This window comes from Hyperoodon ampullatus (assembly GCF_949752795.1).
Source record: "Hyperoodon ampullatus genome assembly, chromosome: 12".
NCBI classification, from domain to species: Eukaryota; Metazoa; Chordata; class Mammalia; order Artiodactyla; family Ziphiidae; genus Hyperoodon; species Hyperoodon ampullatus.
In genome coordinates, this window is record NC_136925.1 from 87,385,121 (window position 1) to 87,404,845 (window position 19,725).

Below are 19,725 nucleotides of genomic sequence, written 5' to 3' on the forward strand. Positions count from 1 at the left end.
AGTGAAACTTGCTTCTTTATGCAATAACCCTTTTCAGATTTCAGCCATAATGAATAAAGGTGTTTCTAAAATGTGCTACATATTTTATTTCATTAAATGGCATCCTTTCTTCGGGCTGCCTTGGACATCAGAACAGGTGCATCAACAGCTGTTTGGTGCTGCAGAGGCTGACACCCCCGGAGACCCGGGGCTACCGGGGTCTCTGCTCCTACATTAAAGGGCTCTGGACTGTTCTTTAACGGTTCCTGGGTCTCCTTTTCATCTATTTCTCGTATCTTCTCTCACTGTCAGGCTCTGGCTGGACCTTAAGTGTGTGCCTTTCGTCCCTCCTCTGACTCTTTGCAAACATTGTTCCACTGTGTTCGGGGATCATCTGTCTACACTTGTCAGGACTGTGTATTAATAGGGACAATGGGTTCGTGCCTGCCAGGCTGTTATTAATACATTAATCATATGCACATGTGTAATTTATTGCATATGTATGTGTGTGTGTTTATGTATAATCACATCTGTGTGCTGACCAGAGGCTAATTTTTCTTTTTCTCAAAGGATAATTTTTCTTGGTTCCTGTTACAAAGTGGTTGAGACGTGGTCTCGATCAACTATTTCTGGATAACTGAGATTTTACTATATGTATATCTCAGCAAAGGTGAAAATTCAGGCACGGAGGTATTATCTTGCAAATTGTATGTTGATTTGCTTCTGAGGACAGATAGCCTAGCTTTTAAGTGAAGCCAGGAAAGTACAATTTTTTTTTTGTTATTTGTGGTACGCGGGCCTCTCACTGTTGTGGCCTCTCCCGTTGCGGAGCACAGGCTCCGGACGCGCAGGCTCAGCGGCCATGGCTCGTGGGCCCAGCCGCTCCGCAGAATGTGGGATCTTCCCGGACCGGGGCACGAACCCGTGTCCCCTGCATCGGCAGGCGGACTCTCAACCACTGCGCCACCAGGGAAGCCCTGTATCTTTTCTAACCCCTTGGTTTATTTCTCTCTTGTATTAGAGTCCAGGTAGACAATCCAGGATGACTAGCAGGATGCTGTTGTCCTCAACTTCAGTGTGTCTTCATGGTGCAAGGGGGCTGCTCTAACTCCCTCTTTCACATTGTCACCCCAGGCAACAGAAAGAGGAAAAGGGGGAGGCAGGTGGCCTTTTCTTTAAGGGCACATCTGAAAGTTGTGGGAATCACTTCTCCCAACCTATTGGCCTCAACTTAGTCATGTGGTTACAAGGTGAAAGAGAGTTGGAGAAATGTCTCCCGCTGGGCGGCCACGTGTCCACACACGTGTAACAACAGTGCATACACCACAGCTCTGTCACCATGGACTGTTACTGTGTGTGTGGGGGGGGAGGGGAGACAGTGGGAAAATGAACTTCAAGGGAAGGAAGTGCAGCTGTACCACTCACTTCGAAAAAAGAGCAAAGGCTGCACATTTGAGAGAAACGTTCAAGTTGCAGTAGAAAGCACAGAGCACAAGAAGCGGGGATGGTCTTGGCCAGGGTCTCTGAGAAGAGGGGTCGGTCCAGCCCCCTCCGCCCGGGAGCGGCCTCCCCCCCACCTTCGTGATAACCAGCGCCGCAGCATCTGGAGCCGGTCAGTCTAAATTGTCCAAGTACCGTGTTTGGAATCAGGGTTCATATTTTAATGAGAAAGTTTTATTTCTCTGCCTCATTTTGAAAGATTAACTGGCTCCTTGAATTTAAGAATTTGAATTTACAAAGGACATCTGGGGGTCCTTTTTCTGAACCGAGCATGTAGGCGATGACCCAGCACATCTCTCCACGCTAGTAGCGAACAAGTGCATCTGTGAGACGCTGTAAAGGGGTCCTTAGAAGAGTCCTTACTTCACTGGAGATGTGCTGCCCACTGGCCTCCTGGACGGGGCGCTGCCGCCACCTGCTGGACGCAGGCTGCGGTCACAGGGGCTCCAGGTGAGATGTCCAGGCATCTGGTCTGCTGGAGTGAGTGATGGGTGGGGAGGGGTGGCCGCACTGGAGACCCCCATCAAAGGCTGCTGACAGCCTCACCTTTGGGGAGAGCCTTCCCAACGAGCTGTCCTCGGTCACCCGCAGGCCTGACTTCCAAGGTCAAGTCTCTGCCGCCACGCACAGACCCTCCACCGACCCACCGGATCTGGGGAGCAGGGGCTGCGGGGTGGCAGCTCTGGAGACGTTCATGACCTTGGTGGCCATCTCCTCAGACCCAGGGGCCACCTGCCTCTCAGCAGCATCTCCAAATGTGTCCTGGCCGGGGGCTTTCTCTCCTGGGGCTCCTCCTCTGTGTGGCAGTGGGGGCCCCTCCTGCTCTGCCCGCCCCCGCGACGCAGAGCTGCTCCAACTGGGCTCTCTCCCCTCCCCACGTGCCCCCCCCCCAGGCCGCCTCCTGTCCCTGGATTTCCGGACTCCCCCACCCCCCGCCACATGCTGATGAGAAGTCTGGAACTTTCCCCAAGGTTCTGGGCTCGCAGACAGACCTGTCTCTTGGATGTGCCTGCCAGATACCTCCACCGAGCCTCGAATTCCACACTGAACTTGATGAGCGCTCCATCTTTCCCAGAGAGCTCGTTGGCCCCGGTCTTTCTCTTTTTGATGACTGTTGCCTCTGCGCACCGTGTTTACCAAGCCCACTTCCCGGAGAGCCCCCGTTCCAGGCTGTCCCCAGGCCCGCCGGTTGTGTCTCTAAGCACCTCTCTGCATAGCGGGGCCCACTGCCCCTCATCCCACCACATCTTCTTTCACACAGACCATTGCAGTAGCACCATGGCCTGTCTTCTCACCCTTCCTTCTGCCTTCACACTGCAGCCCGAGTGGATTTGTAAACCCAAAGTGCATCCTGTCCCTCTCCTGCCTGACCCCTTTCAGTCACTGACCTTGCAAGTAGAAGACAATCCTGACTGCCCCCCGCTAGGCCTGACTTCCTGGGCCCCAGTGCCCCCTACCCACCTCAGGCCCCTCTCACGCCCAGGGTCCCAGCCAGAGCTTGGCCCCCTTCCTCCCAAGGCCATGCCTTCCCTCCTTGGCACTGTCCTCTCCGCCTGGACGCTCCTCTTTGGGCACGGATCACGCTTGCTCACCCTGCCAGGTTTCCTTGGAAGGTGCCCTTCTTGGTGAGGTCTTCCTGACGTCTCTCCCTGACCCAGGTGGGTCCCCACGCTGTCTTGTAACTCAGCATCCTCTTGGTGGCCTCCTAGCCTCTCACACATTCCTTCCTCTGTTTGTTCTATGTATTTCACTTCTTAGAGTCTGTGCCCAACTCTAGACGAGCCAGCATTAGGGCAGGATCGTGTCTGTCTCACCAGTGACGGCCAGTGTCTAACACATGGTTCCACACCCAAAGCGTGTTTGTCTAATTAACACACAGAGGAAGACACAGATCTTAACACTTTCATACTCAAGTACCTTTTCTGCCCGACTCTCCCTGATCTCTGGGGCTGGGCTGCAGCTCTGATTCCACTGTGCTGTGTAAAAAGCACACATTCTTCTGTTCAAACGGCAGAAGGTCCCCAGGGGTGGCCCTGTGGTCAGGGGGCCATTTTTTCAAGTCCTCACCCTGTGCCTAGAAAGTCTGGCCTGTCGTCGGCACTTGGTTCCTAGCTTTGCTCTCCGTAACTACTTTGGTCCCACCTGAAATGCCAGCACTGCTGTTCCGATTTGTCTAGGCAAAAGAGGGTGCAGGTCGCAGGCCCTGTGAGACCCAAGCTGAGCGCGGAGGTGGGACAGCAGACGCAGAGCAGCAGACGCAGAGCAGCAGACGCAGAGCAGCAGACGCAGAGCCCTCTGTGTGGGAATTACGACGACCCTCCTGTTAAGTCACAGCTGGGCTTCCTGCACCCTCACCTGGTGACTTTCATACCCTGTGCGCCCACCCTCGGGGCTGAAGGAGTCTGTCAATGTCTCACAACTGAGGAAGAGACACCGGCCGGACACTTGCCAGGAACTTCGGCCCCGAGGTCTCTCCAGGCTGGTGACGGCCACCATGGCTACCAGGCAGCTGGGCAGGACCAGGAGGGGAGCATCCGCCTGTCACCAGCGCCCAGGAAGCCCCTTCCCACCTGCAGACACTCAAGTTGCTGTCCAGTGTGAAAAGGCAAAGAGCCTGTGAGTCCTCTGATCAGAATCCACTGGACGCCCCTTGCATCTCTTGCCTACTGGGGACGCAGAGTCCCTTTGTCTGCCTCTCTGCCGGTGAATCTGTTCACTTTTCTCAGTCTCCTCCCATCACACACACACCCACACCCCTTAAATGTCAGGTTGGGAATTTAATTTTCAAGTATTGCGACTGCTAAGGTACCATGGTTTCTAGGTAACTATGGTAACTTTCCAGGTAATTTTGCTACCTCGTTTTTATTGTTTTCTTCCTTTTTCTTAACAGTGTTTACCTTTGTATTGGCAAAAGCAATAGCCAATGGATTTTTCTAGGCAGCCAGCTCTTAAAATTTTAGGATGCTGGTGTTGGGAATCAAACGAAATGTTTTAGCATAAATTAAAGCTGTAAATGCTTTTAATGCGTTGTGGGTAAAATAATATAATCACAGGAGAGTCCCAGGCTTGTTAACAAGAATAACAGGCTGGTTATTATGCAGCTGGGCTGGAGTCTCAGATAATAGACATATGATTGCATCAGAGTTCTAGTAAAAATGAGAAAAGTGAGTCAGTAAAGACTTGGGGAACTTCTCCCACTCGACATTGAAATGCACATTTAGAAACAAAAACAGTGCATCTGAGTCTCCCCCAAGCCGAGCTCGTGGCTGCCTGGAGGAATTACTTCCCTAAAACACATTTATTTTCTCTAGAACGGCCAGTGTGTTCACACCCCAGGATTAAAGAAGGTTTCTTTTGCCTGTATTTTTAATTTGGGAATAAGTGCTATTATGAAATATACCTTTGTTGAGTTTTAACTGACAAAAACTTGTAGTTCAGAACTGGTGATTGCATTTCATGCAGGTGCTGGATGGGGTTAGGATTTTGGTGACACCCGGCTGCGTTTTTCTTGCTAAATGAAAAAAGGTGTGATACGAATGTATAGATAACAGAGCAGTTTGAGCTTTTGTCCAGAGGTCAGAAACAAACCTACCTTCTGCGCTGAACATTCATGTTTAACAGGACTGTACAAACATACAGCCGGATCCGATATAGGCTGAATGTAACCGAGAACCGTTCAGTTTCATGTTGAACAGAAACCAAATGCACGAGCTCTGGGGGCTCTGGACTGTCCCCAGCGCAGGCACAAGAAGATTGTAGAGAAAAGCCAGAGGCAGGGGTCTGAAGTGTGTCGGGGGAGAAACGAGGGCGTCACAGGACAGGAGGACGCTCTGGATGAGAAGGAGACAGAGGCCCAGGCGAAGCCTGAAATGAAGAGCATGAAGAGATGTGAGTGAGAGAGCCTGGGGGTGATGGAAGCAGAAATAACGTGATAAAAGCAAACCTTCTGAAGACCTGCGCTGGCAGCCATCACTGAAATCGCTGCCTCTGATCAACGGGAAGGCGGACAGCAAGAGTGGAGGAGGGGTCTCCTTCCTGAGGAACAGGGCAGGTAGGGGACGCAGGTGTGTGCACAGGTACAGGGATTTTTAAAGGAATTGACTCCTACGTCTGTGAGGGTGACAGGTCTGAAGCTCCCAGGGCTGCAAGCTCCGGCGGGTTTCTGTGTTCGGTCTGGGGGCAGAATTCCTCCTTCTCTGGGAAACCTCGGGGTTCTGTCTCTGAGGCCCTCTCCTGATTGGACGAGGCCCGCCACGCTATGGAGGGGATCTCCTTTGCTCACGACACTGACCTCGTCCACAGACACCTTCTCGCAACAACTGGGTTTGTGTCTGAGGAGTCACTGGGCACCACTGTCTGGCCAAGTGGACACAGACAATTAACCATCACACGTACCCAGGAGGGGAAACTGAAAACTGCGTTTGAAACTCAGTAAGGTGTAGATCAGAGTCTACGATGGCGTAAACGCTCGCTGGGACCAGGAAGGACACACACTAGCCCAGACGCAGGGACTGGAAGGTGAAACCCACCCGAGGAGCGGGGCTCCAAGCCCACCAGTGCCGGGGGAGTGTGCGCCCAGGGCGGCGGATCTGCCACTTTTCAAGAAGAGCTGAAAATCTAAACTTTTAAAAATGTAGAGTCTTGGGTTTTTTTTTTAAACTACGTATAATATAAAGTCATTAAAAATAACTTGTGAGTCAATCAAAAGCCTTCTGTGGGCTAAACGCAGCCCTTGGGCAGCTGTTAAAGAATTCTGAGATGGACAATGATTTAACCATCCAGACACAGCAGCAGACTGGAGAGCCACCTCCCCAGGGCTGTCAGATTGGTGCAGTGATGGTGCAGTGTGCAGCCGGGTGACCGGGGGCAGCGGCTGTGCAGGGCCCCTGAGGTCTGGGCCCGATACCCCCTCTCTTCCTCCCTGTCTCTCCTCCCATCCACTGCACACAGATCTGTGTCCTCCCCTCTCTGAATCTCCGTCTGCCAGGGCTGCCTGGGCAGGTAGGATCAACAGGAATCCTCTGGAGCACAATCTCCTGCCGTGACCTCCCTTTACAGGATCAAGAAACTGCTGAGGATGTAACGTAAAATGTCACAGAACAAAGACTGTTGTCTGGTCCGTTCAAAGTGGCCCATTGGGCAAACCGTCCCATTTGAATGAAAATGTGGAAAGCATTCTGTGCTGCTTGTCAGGGGCTGGACTGCAGATAGAAGATTCCATCGTGTTCCCTGGCAGCCCCGCCTGGGGCCAGGAGTGACCCTGGGAGGAGGGGGGTGTTTGGGGGGTCGGGGGGTCTCGGCTCCACCCAGCCCTTTGGCACACTCAGGTGCATGTTCCCGCATGACTTCTGGTGACGTCTCCGCGTCCAGGAAGCAGGCGCTGTCTGGAAGTGCAACCCCCAGGGCTCACCAGGACGGACACTAGAGCACCCCGAGGTGTAGAAAGGAAGGCGGGGCCCTAAGGAGGTCGGCGCCCTCGTGCTAAGGATGGCTCGAAGAGACCCCACCTCCTCCCCCAGTTCCCGCTGTGCTGTAGTCAGTTGGTTTAACTTAGGAAATAAGAGTATAGTTTGGGCCCAATATTCCTGCTGTTGTTGTTTTTTTTTTTTTAACATCTTTATTGGAGTATAATTGCTTTACAATGGTGTGTTAGTTTCTGCTGTATAACAAAGTGAATCAGTTATACATATACATATGTCCCCATATCTCTTCCCTCTTGCGTCTCCCTCCCTCCCACCCTCCCTATCCCACCCCTCTAGGTGGTCACAAAGCACCGAGCTCATCTCCCCGTGCTATGCGGCTGCTTCCCACTAGCTATCTACTTTACGTTTGGTAGTGTATATATGTCCGTGCCACTCTCTCGCTTCATCCCATCTGCTGCTATTCTTGATTAGAACACTTAAAAAAAAAGTTCCGTGTTATTATATACTTTTCCAATAAAATATGTGAAAGGGAAATCTTGTAGCGGTTTTGGTGAATATCACGTGCATTTGTAAGTTTTCATTTAAGATATTCTCCAGAAATCATCTTAGTTCCCTCTGTCTGTAGATGTGATGCTGTTTTATTCACGCCTTAGGGAAGGGAGGACTGAGCCTGGCCCAACAGGGGCCCCGAGCTCAGTGCGTCCACATGTGTGGGACCCAGAGGTTTTGTCACGCTGAGCATCTCAGGGGACACGCCAACCTCACTGGGCACACACTAGCACCACCTCCTCTCTGCAGACATGCAAACAGCGTGGCCATGCGGCTCTAGGGGGGCAGTTGGAAGCCGTAAGTGGAGAAGCTGGAGTTCCAGCCTGAGAATGTCCGACCTCTTCACGTACCATCTGCCGAAGCACATGGCTTCCTGTTAGCTCTTCAGAAATCCGAGGTCTTGTCTTCCGTTATCCTCTACTTACTAAAGCTCACACTTTCAAGCACCCCACTAGGTTTCTTCTGGGTGCCTGGGTTTGACTGGCCTTTTGGTGGCCTTTAAGACAAGCTCTCTTTGCAGGATGTTTCCAGAAGTCTCCACAAGGGGCACGTGATACTTTTGGTTGACACCGAGCAGGGCTGACAGGGTTAAATGCTGGCGCAGGATCACGGGCACCTTACACCCTCCCGAGCAGCCCCCTTGCCAACCCTCAGTGGGAACTTCTCCCCCCGCCCCGAGGTCTGCGGGAGATTCTTCTCTTCTTAGCGCATTTCATCCTGTCATTGTCTTCTTGTCGGGTGACCCGAGGTGCGGGAGTGAGATGCACATCATCCCCAGGGACCGATGGCCAGGACAGGGTGAGACAGGGGGCCACAGCTGCAGACTCATTGGGGAGCCTTCGGGAAGCCGCTGTGAGTCGGTCACAGCTTCAAGTCAGCCACATGGGAGCGTTGACACCTCTCGATTCCTGCTAGTCAGGGCTGTTGTCTCTTCCCAGACAGCCTGGTACCAGCACACCGCTGCATAGAAGGGGGTCCAGTACTGGCCGGCAAAACTCGGCCAGAGAGAGAAGAGGGGGAGGAGGAGGCCCTGGGAGAGCAGCTCAAGTGCGGAGCCCTGGGCTCGCTCCAGGGGACCCGGCTTGCGTCTGCGGGGGCCTGGCCAGACTCCCAAACCTCCCAGAGCATCAGTTTGCTCCTTTGCAGATCGGGATAGTATTTTCCTTGCTGACCTCATAGGTTTTGTAAATAAGAACTCCTGGTCCTTTTACTGTTTTGGACTTGGATGACTCACGGCAGCTCAGCACGCCCTGTGTGTGCGAGTGTAGACCATCTACACCCTGAGACCACCTGCCCGATTAGTGGAAATCCTGTCAGATTACAGAGGAAGAGAAGATAAAAGAGCCCAGACCATGGAGGAGTGCCTGTAACCTTGCATGAGAGGGAGAGGCCACGGGGCCAGGCTGGCGTGTGCGACAGAGAGAAGCGGGCAGAGACTGGGCTGTGGGTACCAGGTGGGAGGAGGGGACGGGTGTGAGGAGGGACGGCGCCTCGCAGCCCCCGGTTCTCCTGTTTTCTGATCACAGACTGCTGTTCTGCAGGGGCCCTTTCACTGAAGACCCCGTGACATCGAGCGTGGATGGGTCAGGACATGGCCCTGGGTGGTCAGCCGTCCTCCCAGCCATCCTTCCAGGAAAGGGTCGTCACCCTCACTTTTCAGATGAAGACGTAACCTCCACAGGGTGATGTGCCTGAGGTCCCTTGGCCAAAGAGCAGCAGGGCTAAACTCAAGCTGAGGCCGAAGGACTCCCAGCTGGACAGCAGCCTATCTGGTCCTGACTTCAGAGCCGAGGGCACGTCCGGCATCTGTGGCTGAGCTTGGGGGAGGGGTGGCTCAGCTCTGCATCCGGGGGACGGCTTCTCTGACAATCCCCGGTGCACTTGTCCTCAGGCCTATGGTTTCAGTGAGAAAGAGCCTTAGAAACAGACACTGTGTGAGATCTCGGTGGATTAGAGAACAGTGTGGCCACAAACGAACTCATGGTGGGCCTGGGTCTGCTGTTCCGGGATCCAGGCACAGCGATGTCTTCTTCTTAGTCTCTGACGTTATCAAGACTTTCCCGATTTTCAAAGAAGCATTTCTCCACTTCACGTCCATTAGGATGGCTACTCTAACAAACAAACAAACAAACAAAGAAAAAACAAAACCAGAAAACAACAAGTGTTGGCGAGGGTGTGGAGAAATTGGAGCCCTTGCACTGTTGGTGGAGTGTAAACTGGTGCAGCCTCTGTGGAGGCAGTATGGAGAGTCCTCAAACAAATAAAGCTAGAATTATCATATGACCCAGTATTCCTCTTCTGCATATAGACTCAAAAGAACTTAAACCAGGGTCTTGAAGAGATATTTGCACACCTAGGTTCATAGCAGCGTTATTCACAACAGCCAAGAAGAGGAAGAAACCCATGTGTCCACTGACACCCATGGATAAACGGAACGCAGTGCACTTGTGCAGTGGACTCTTATTCAGCCTTAAAAAGGAAGGAAAGACTGACACAGGCTGCAACGTAGACGAAATCCGAGGACGTTATATGCAGTGAAATAATCATTAAGAAAAAACCAAGTTCTGTCTGCTTCTACGTATGTGAAGTTTCTGGAGGAGTCAAATCCATAGGGACAGAAAGGAGGGCCGTGAGGGAGGAGCTGGGGGAGGCACAGGCGAGCTAGTGTTTAATGGGGACAGAGTGTCGGTTTGGGACGATCCAAACGTTCTGGAGATGGAAGGTGTCAATGTCGCACAATGGTGTGAAGGTACTTAATGCCGCTGGACTGTGTGCTTAAAAACGGGTAAGAGCGTACATTTTATGTATATTTTACCCAGTTTTATAAAAGAGACATTTTGAGGGTGACTGTGGTTTGGGGGGGGTTCCCGTGAGCACTGGCAGTGTGCTCGGGAAGCCTCTGAGAGGCACGTGATGCAGTTCCCAGTCCCCGCCAAGGCCACGGCCAAACAAGGGGTCCGTTCACCATCCCGACCCTTAGATAAATCAAAATCGTTGCCTGAATTCTTGGCAGAAGTTATTATGAAAATATAGAGGAAAAACTTTCTCCATTAAATGTGAAAATTATATTTTCCTTTGTATTAGTGTTTCCCTAGAAGATTCTTTAAGATACAATTTTAAGTTTGCCTCTGGATCTAGTCTTTCAAAGTGAATTTTTTTTTAAAACCTATTGAATAGTGGATAAAGTGAACCTTTTAACTTTAGATCTGGTTGATTTGTTTATGTATTTATTCCACAGATTTATTAAGCATCTACTGTGTGCCAGGCCCCGTGCAAGGAGCTGACGGGGAGGGGAGAGCAGACGTGAGGCCCACGGGAGGCCTTTGGGCTGGGTTGAGTCAGGTGCTATGCTGGCGTCTGCCTGGGGCATGTCAGAGGTAGGTCCCAGAGGCTGGACCTGAGTGGCGGGTAGGAATTCCCAGGACAGAGACTGGAGTGTCCCAGATAGCACACCGGCACCTGCAGGATGTGTGCAGGGAGGGCTCAGTTACCTGCTGGATTTTGGAAAGAGAAAGGTGAAGATGACCAGGATTTTGAAACAGTGATGGCATTATCTGAATAGAGAAAGAAATGCATCACCCAAATGAAAATCTGGGCTCCTGAATATGTCAGGATTAAGACAGTGCTGAGATTTGCAAGCCTCGCAGCCAAGGCTGGGTACCTGCTGTATTACAAGAAGCGAGTCGCACGGGAAAAGAAACCAAAATCTGCTACTGGTAGCAAAATAGTTGTGGTTCTGAGGCCCATCATGTACTGCTTAATCACACTTTCATTTTGAGTCTTTTCCTTTCTCAGAGAAAATAATTTGGAGAAGATGACCTTGTTACTCTATGTCTTTAAAGAAGACAACTGTCTGAGTGCAGAGCTGGTGTCTTTGACGGGAGTGACAGGACAGGGTGACAAAAACATCCTCAGAGATGGGTGTTCAGAGGATCCTGAAGCTTCCACTACAAAACATTGTCCTTTTCACAGAATCCTTAGAAAATATGCAGAAAAGAATTACTAGAAAGAAAGAATAGTAATAAAGCTTTGACTTAGCAGAACTGCTCAACACCCAGTTCACGAGGCTCTGTGTTGAGGGTGTACCGGCGAAAAGCTGTGTCTGCAAAGGGACCACAGACTGTTGGAGACGTAAACAAGGATCAGAGAATAAACCTATCGCTTGGAAACAGCAAAGTAACACCCACTGAATATTGTCGTGTGCCAGGCTCTGTGCCCAGCAGAGTTTTATGTATTGTTTTGTCTCCACAATAATCCCGTATGGTCTGTTGTTATTACCCCCATTTTACAGAAGAGGAAAGTTCAGAGTGGTTTGGTGAATTGTCCCGGGTCACAAAGCAGGGAAGTGACCGAGCAGGATGCTGACCCAAAGGCCCTGACCGTGGCCAGTAACCCAGGGACCCTCAGCCCTGGCTGCACAGTAATGGGATTAATGAGGGGACTTTGAAGCTACCCATGTCTCCCAGACCAACCGAGTCAGGCAGCCCCGGGGTTAGCCGAGACGTGGGGGTTTCAAAAGCTCCCGGATCCCACAGCGAGTCCAGCAGAAGGTCAGCAAGAGCCCGAGAGGCAGTAATGCTGTGAGGAGACCTGCCCGTTTCGCCAGGCAGAGCCGCTGGCCGTAGCATCGTGGAGGGAGCCAGGCAGGACCGACCGTGCGTGGGAAGCATTCGTGCCCAGTGTTCGCCAGCAGGCCTGTCTAGGCAACCACATGAGCTGGCTTCGCCCCACCTATGGGCACCTGATGTCTGTAGATGGGTACATGCTTTCAGGGTGTGGAATTGACTTGTGTAGGGAGTAAAGGATCTAAATGTCATCAGCAGGAAAATGGTTAAGAAACAGCTGCTGGGAAGATGATTAGGTCATCAGTCATGCTTACGGGGATTTCATCATAATATGGAAAATATTTATATTAAATGTTGGATTTTTTGAAAAGCAGCATTTAAAATTGTATATGCAGTAAGATCAAAGGAAGAAAAATGGAGACATTTCTTTTCTTTGAAAGGGAAGAAACACAGCATAGAATGTTCCCATCAGAGAATTTTATTCGACCTCTTTGCATCTCATCTGGTCACATTTCCCTTCTAAGCCCTTTGAAATTCTGTTCACTAAGGAGGAAATAAAACCCGAGAAAACAGCACAAGGTTGCTGATGGGAGCCTCGCTCCCCTGGGACCACTGGGTACGTTATACTTCTGGTGTCAACAGGGTCTACAGCCTTCAGAAGCACAATAGTGGGGTCACGCCCGCATTTCAAGTCTGGTTCTGGTAAGGAACCTACCTGGGAGGCAAACAGCTCCGGGAGAGGGTGTAGATTTGCCCTTTTCTATTGCCTAATGCCAGCAGTTTTAACCTTAAATATTACAGCGATCATAGGACTACCTCCTGGGAAAAGCAGAGGTCTCTCCCTGGGGGCAGTACAGGTGCAGCTCCAGGTGAGGCTGCCCGGTGTGGGCTGCATGGGACCCTGTATTACACGCAGACCCCAGGCCTCTTCTAAGCATTTTGGTGAGTCCCTTTGGGGGAGAGCACAACCGCCTTGAACAGAGAGTGAGAGATAAGGCAGATAGGAAGCTGACTTTCTAAATCCTTTGTCACCAGCATGAGCTACAAATTTGGGACATAATTTAAGAAGAGTGAGAGGAAAAGATGCGCTGTTGTTGGTGTCCAGGGGCTGTGCCCACCTTCCCTGCAGTGGCCTTGCACCCGGGCTGGTCCCTAGCTGCTGTCCTCAGGAGTTGCCATTGGGTGAAAATCACCATTTCACATGCAAATTGGTATCTCATACTGTGTGTTTCTCCCAGGAGGCTTAAAGTACAGTGATTTTTTTTAGAGCAGGGGAAGCAGATTGAGTTCCAAAAGCATTCAGACATTCAAACTTAAAAAGAAAGTACTAGAAGCAATTTTGAGAAGTTTAGTAGGAAAGTATTCCTTATAATAAACGAGGGCACTGACTATGTTGTCTTGGATGTAATGTGTAACCTGTGCAAGTGAAGCTCAAGTTTACCAATCAGTTGTGAGCTAAGTAGAACTGAGCTCAGGACACTTACACCTTATGGAACCTGTTTTTAGACCCAAAGCTCCACTTCCCCATGTCAGTTACCACAAGTCTGTGCAATAGGTAGGAAAAGAGCTTAGAGTTTTTGCATTTTTTGCATTCAAGCACAGAAGGATAAAGTGACTTGCCAACGCCAAACAGAGTCAGGACCGCATCTGCAATGCCGCTTTCCACCACCTTCTGCGTCACCGGTCCACCACAGCATCTTTTCCCAGCTATGAATGTGTCGTAGTCATTTAGTGATTGAATGTGCATCGGAATTGCGTGAAGGAGGCTCTGATCGCTCATTTTGATGAACTGCTCTGCGACACAAAATAGCTGAAGGAAATCCTGGTAAACAACAGTGACACTTGCTGAAGTTGCGTTCAAGTTTGTAGTGCGGAATCTTAACTAACCATCGTGACTGCTCAGCGTCCCCCGGGTAGTTGTCGTGGACGCGAGGGGGGAGCTGGCCATCCTCAGGAGTAAGAATCTCTGAGCTCACAGCCCGGAGCCTCTGCTTCCTGCTTTCGGGCCCTGAGGGTGAGGGTGTACAGGAGCTTGCGGTAGGAGCGTCTGAAGGTGGGGTTCGAGAAGCAGTGCACCACGGGGTTCAGCACGCCCTGCAGGTAGGTGAGGCTGCCGGTCACGTCAGCGGCGTGGACCATGGAGCTCAGGGCCCTGCAGCTGAGCGCCCCTTGGAAGATGGCCAGCAGGATGCGGGCCAGGAAGCTGGGCAGAAAGCACAGCGTGAACAGCACCCCAACCACGGCCACCAGCGCCTGGGCCCTCTGCAGCTTGGGCTGCTTGTGTGGGTCTCGGAGCCGCTTCTGGAGAGTCCTGATGAGGCCGGCACTGCAGAACAGGATGAGGCCGAAGGCAAGGATAAACTGGAGGAAGAAGAGGGCTTCCTGCCAGATCAGGCTGAAGGAGGACTCCGTCCTGGGCTCAGAACTGGGGCACTCGGCCTCAGAGAGGAGCACACTTGGGTGGGTGAGGGCTGCCATCATGAGCCAGACCAGGACCGAGATCCCCCAGGCCGCCCGCAGAGATAGAAGGTTGACCTTGAGCCGCGAGTGGACCACCCGGAGGTAGCGGTCCAGGGCCACGGCGGTGAGGAAGGCGAGACCCGCCCCGCGGCCCAGGGACCGCAGGAAGAGCATCCCTTGGCAAGACGCACGTCCCAGGCCCCAGGTCTTGTGCCGCAGGTAGAAGGCGGCGTGAAAGGGCAGGCAGGCGGCCAGCAGGAGGTCTGCTAGGACCAGGTTGAACAGGTACACGGCGTAGGGCTTCCACACCTTCAGACGGAAGAAGAAAGTCCAGAGCGCCACGGCGTTGCCCAGCGTGCCCAGGGCACACTCCAGCAGCAGCAGCAAGGCTGTGGTCACCTCCGCCGCGTAGCTGTGCGCCACCGAGCAGTTGAGTGGCAGCATGGGGCCGAGTCCCCGCCACGGCCGAGCCTGACGCAGCGGAAGGCAGGGACGCAGGCCCGAGGTTGCTCTCTTTCCCGCAGAAGGACAGAAAGCACACTGACCAGCATCCGGATAAAGCCAAAGGCAAACTAAAATTTGTCTGTGGAAAGAGGATCAGAGGCAGAGGGAAAAAACCCCTTGCAGTTTTGTTTTGCCCTGAAAGCGGGGAAGTTGTGTTTCACTTCCCACATCTGGCATTAAATGGAAGCCCTAGTGTCCCGAGAGTCTCTGTGTGTGCACGGCTCTCCATCCACAGCTGTCACTGAAGGGGCTTGGGAAGTTTGGGAAGACTTGCTGTCTATAAAGTTAAAATAATGACAGAAACAAATAGATTGTTCTCTAGTTTGCATTGTTTTCCGGTAGATCTGGTCCCGCGTTCCCCTCGAAGAGGGTATGGGTGGGGGAGGGCCTGGCCATTTTGTAGTTGCCCATTTTCACCTGTCCTTTCGTTTTGTTAGATTTGATTTTCTGCTGAGGAGGCTTCCCTGACCAGGGATGGAACCCGTGCCCCCTGAAGTGGAAGCTCAGAGTCCTAACCGCTGGACTCCCAGGGAAGTCCCTGCTCAGCCTGGTTTGGGCTTTGGAATTAAATGGACTCTGGTTCTATCTGGTCTCTCCACTTAGCAGCAATGTGGGGGTGAATATGATAATACCTGCCTGCGGGGTCCTTGTATGTGAGATACTCTTACAGGTACAGCACTGTGCACTGTATCTGGGACATCTCGGGTGCCAGATACATTTGCTGCAGTCATTATTAACCTGTCTGATGCTTAGACTTTTAACAAAACTTTTTTTCTCTCCCAATGTAGTAATACAATTTTGCACCCAACTGCAGTTCCACGGTGCTTCGATGCCTTCGTTTCTGAGACCTAACTTGGAAGTTTCAAGGGGTCTCAACAGTAAGAATTACTAGTTCGCTGCATGTTTTCCACGTGTCATGTGCTCTCCTGTGTTATTGCAATGAGCCGAGCAACACGAGGTGCAGTAGGTACAATTTTAAGCTCTATTTTTTTTATAAATGTATTTATTTATTTTTGGCTGCATTGGGAAAGCTCTATTTTATGGATGAAGGCGTGGCAGTTCAGAGAGGTTAGGTCACTCGCTCCAGGTCACAGGGCAGTCAGCGGCAGAAGCAAGGTCCCCCCAGCCCAGCTTGCACCAGAGCCCAGGGTCCTGACCACGCTGCCCACCGCTTCCCTGCTGGCAGCAGCCTCACTCCTGTGTGCATGAAAAGTCTATGTCTCATGAAGCCCACCACGACTATTGATTTGCATGACATTTCGGGTCATTTGACTTGTAGTCCTTCTTGCTTTAATTTTATCAGGGTTTTCCTTTCCAGCTGGGCCACCAGCCCACACGTTCCCCCATCTCTGTGTCACGCAGGTTCACCGGCCTCGTGTTTCCTAAGAAGGTGCATTTGGAGAGTCGTCCAAGCGTCCAGAGCTGCAGAAATGTCCCGACTGGTGCCTCTAGTGACACCTCCCATGAACTGCATGCCTGTTATAAAGGGTTCCTTGGGCGCACAAAAGGATGCGTTTGTTCCAGGTGAGGGTTGGCTGGGGACCACGTGTTTCACCTCCAGGGATGCCATAGCACACTCACGGTAACACCAGGAAAGCTGGCACTCACTCATCTTTTCAGGGATGGGAGTTACACAAATGCAGGGAAGAAACGGATTAAATCCTTTCTCTTAACACATTGATAACTTGAGAGACGTTAAAAGCTACCCCTTAATTGCAGATTTCTGTCCACAGTCCACCAAAGACTTTCTAAATTATAAATATTCTAGCTCAATAGGTAACATAAACATTAATAATTACACATTTTACTTTTTAAAAATAGAAAATCAAAGTTACAGAATTTTTGAAAATTCTGCTTGTCTTTCTCAGCACCCTGGTGTATTTTCCTTACTTCTGAAAGACTGAATTGTCCTTTACTTCCTCTCTTTTAAAGTTATAATATTCGAGCTTTTCCCTTAGGGATCTTGTTAAATCTTTTTACCCTTAGAAACTCCATTTTCAAAAACCATTCTATTTCTTCAATACTCTTCCTATTAAGAAAGCTTCTCTGTTCTCACTCCAATTGGTTTCACTTTTTGTTCGATGTCAATAAATGAAGAATACTTGGTCAGTAAACTGTGATTCTCTTTCAAAGTTTCCCTCACCTCCAAGGCCTGTGGGAATCTACCACCCACTCACCCACGAGGGGGCTGCCCGTCCAGTGTCACAGCTTGGGGAGCGGCCGGCTCTTCGTAACCACAAGCCTGAGAAACAGGAAAAGGAGGGCCTGTCCCTGAAACTCACACTTCGGTGGGCCGAGTACAAGTTCCCAGAGCTGAAGAGACCTGGGGCGAGCCCAGTGAAACCAGGCTGGAGGGGTATGTCTCAAGTCACTGACAGAGCAACAGGGCTGCAGCTCTGCCGGGTCGTGACACAGTCCCAGGGGTGCAAGTCTGGGTCAGGGGGTAGGGCCTGGTGCCCGTGGACGCAGGGTCCCGTCCTTGGAGAATCCACTCTCAGTGCCTCCTCGGCAGGTCCCCTCAAATTATTTTTCTTCCCCGGATTCCTGGCCTAATAGATCTAGAAAGAACACCAAAGGAACGTAAGATCTTCTTTGTCAACTTTACACCTATTTACTAAAAACAAACAACAAAAATTAAAATCAAATACACGCAAAGCCCTCCTATACCTTAGACACAAGTTCCATGTCTTAGAATCTTTCATAATGTGATAGCTAGTGACATAAAAAAAGACTTAGGAACGATTTCCCTGCCTTTCCTTGCCGTGGCACGGCTCCCAGTGACCTTCGTTTCATTTACAACATGGAAATTTCAACAGCGGCATGAAGGCACTGCTGAAACCTGCCTCCTGCAGGGATCCTGGCCGGGACAGCGGGTGGCACTCAGCTGGCCGCACCCCACGCCGACCCCGCCCGCTGGGAGCCTGTCCCCCATGGACCGCCTCTACTCGCTGGTGCTAGCTCCACAGAAGGGCGTCTGTGATTTCCCATGATGCAACAGAAGGAAAAATTTTAAACAAAAGTACAAAATATTCAAAAGCAAATTTATCATATTCTACATATTTGACTTTATTTCTTTACTACTTATTCCCTTCCACTGAACTTTCAACTTTCTAATCCTGCATCAAGATGAGGTTGTTTTAATTTTTGTAACCTGAGACTACGTGGTAGTATCTAATTTACAAAATGCTCTTGGATACTTTTACTTATTCTTGCAAGTGAAAGTCACAAAAACTTCTTCAATCTCTAGGCGCCATCGTGCGTGTCTCCCCCTCACACGCAGACGCTCCTGCCCTCACTTCCCTTCAAGGACTCGCTTCAACTGTCACTTCTCAAGAGGGCCTTCGGGGACCAGCCTTCGAAAATAGCACTGCCGTCATCACTGCTCACTCACCACCACTGGGGGACCCAGGTGTGTCACCTGGATCAGACGCAGCTCCACCCCTAGGGGCAGAGCGGGACTGGGTGTGTGGCAGTGATCCACCGAGTTCTTTTTTAAAATTAATTAATTAATTAATTTTGGGCCGCGTTGGGTCTTCGTTGCTGCTCGCGGGCTTTCTCTAGCTGTGGCGAACGGGGGTTGCTCTTCGTTGCGGTGCGCGGGCTTCTCATTGCGGTGGCTTCTCTCGTTGCGGAGCATGGGCTGTAGGTGCGCGGGCTCAGTAGATGTGGCATGTGGGCTCAGCAGTTATGAATCACGGGCTCTAGAGCGCAGGCTCAGTAGTTGTGGTGCACGGGCTTAGTTGCTCTGCGGCATGTGGGATCTTCCCAGACCAGGGCTTGAACCCGTGTCCCCTGCATTGGCAGGCGGATTCTCAACCACTGCGCCACCAGGGAAGTCCCCACTGATTTCTTGAATAAACAAATGAATGAATAAATAATTACAAATTCTCAGGTTCACAAAAAATATAAGGAATGCCGTATTTTGATATAAGTTGATTTCTCCAGGAGCAATGAAACTAAAAAGACACCTTTGAAGACCAGTCCTGTGCTGCCACCTTAACGTCTGTCCTCATCTGCCTCTTGTGTATCCACTCAGGAAGGTCTAGGTAGGGGATTTTCATCATTTTGAGTTTGAGACTCAGTTCATTTACACCTGTAGTGAAAAAAAATGAAGAAAAAAATTAAAGGGCTTTTTTTTTTTTTTTAACTAGGAAGTGCATTTGCACACCGTGTTGGAGTTTAAGTACAGACCTACTAGAGAATGGACTTGAGGATATGGGGAGGGGGAAGGGTAAGCTGTGACAAAGCGAGAGAGTGGCATGGACATGTATACACTACCAAACGTAAAGTAGATAGCTAGTGGGAAGCAGCCGCATAGCACAGGGAGATCAGCTCGGTGCTCTGTGACTACCTAGAGGGGTGGGACAGGGAGGGTGGGAGGGAGGGAGATGCAAGAGGGAAGAGATATGGGGATATATGTATATGTATAACTGATTCACTTTGTTATAAAGCAGAAACTAACACACCACTGTAAAGCAATTATACTCCGATAAAGATGTAAAAAAATAATTAAGTACAATTATTCAACTTTTGCTGAAATTTTACCTTTGTAAGATTAAATTTTTTTCTGCAACAATAAATGATGCTCAAGGTGATTTCTTAGGCAAGAAGCACTCATTCCTTCCTTTGGTGCTATTCACATCCTAGCAATATTCTGAGGTTGCTAAATTTCCTTGACATGAACCATAAACTCAGACTGGTGCCCAGGACCCCTGCACACTGCCCCAGGCGGGGACTTCCAACCT

At 50.8% G+C, this 19,725-nt stretch overlaps 1 protein-coding gene across 1 annotated transcript; it reads right to left on the bottom strand.

The window, feature by feature from the left end:
- Positions 1-13,966: 13,966 nt before the first annotated feature.
- Positions 13,967-14,920, bottom strand: GPR31 (G protein-coupled receptor 31; the record flags this gene model as incomplete). Its single annotated transcript, XM_079716323.1, has 1 exon — positions 13,967-14,920. One exon carries the CDS (start codon positions 14,918-14,920, stop codon positions 13,967-13,969), a length of 954 nt encoding a protein of 317 aa, XP_079572449.1.
- Positions 14,921-19,725: the final 4,805 nt, after the last annotated feature.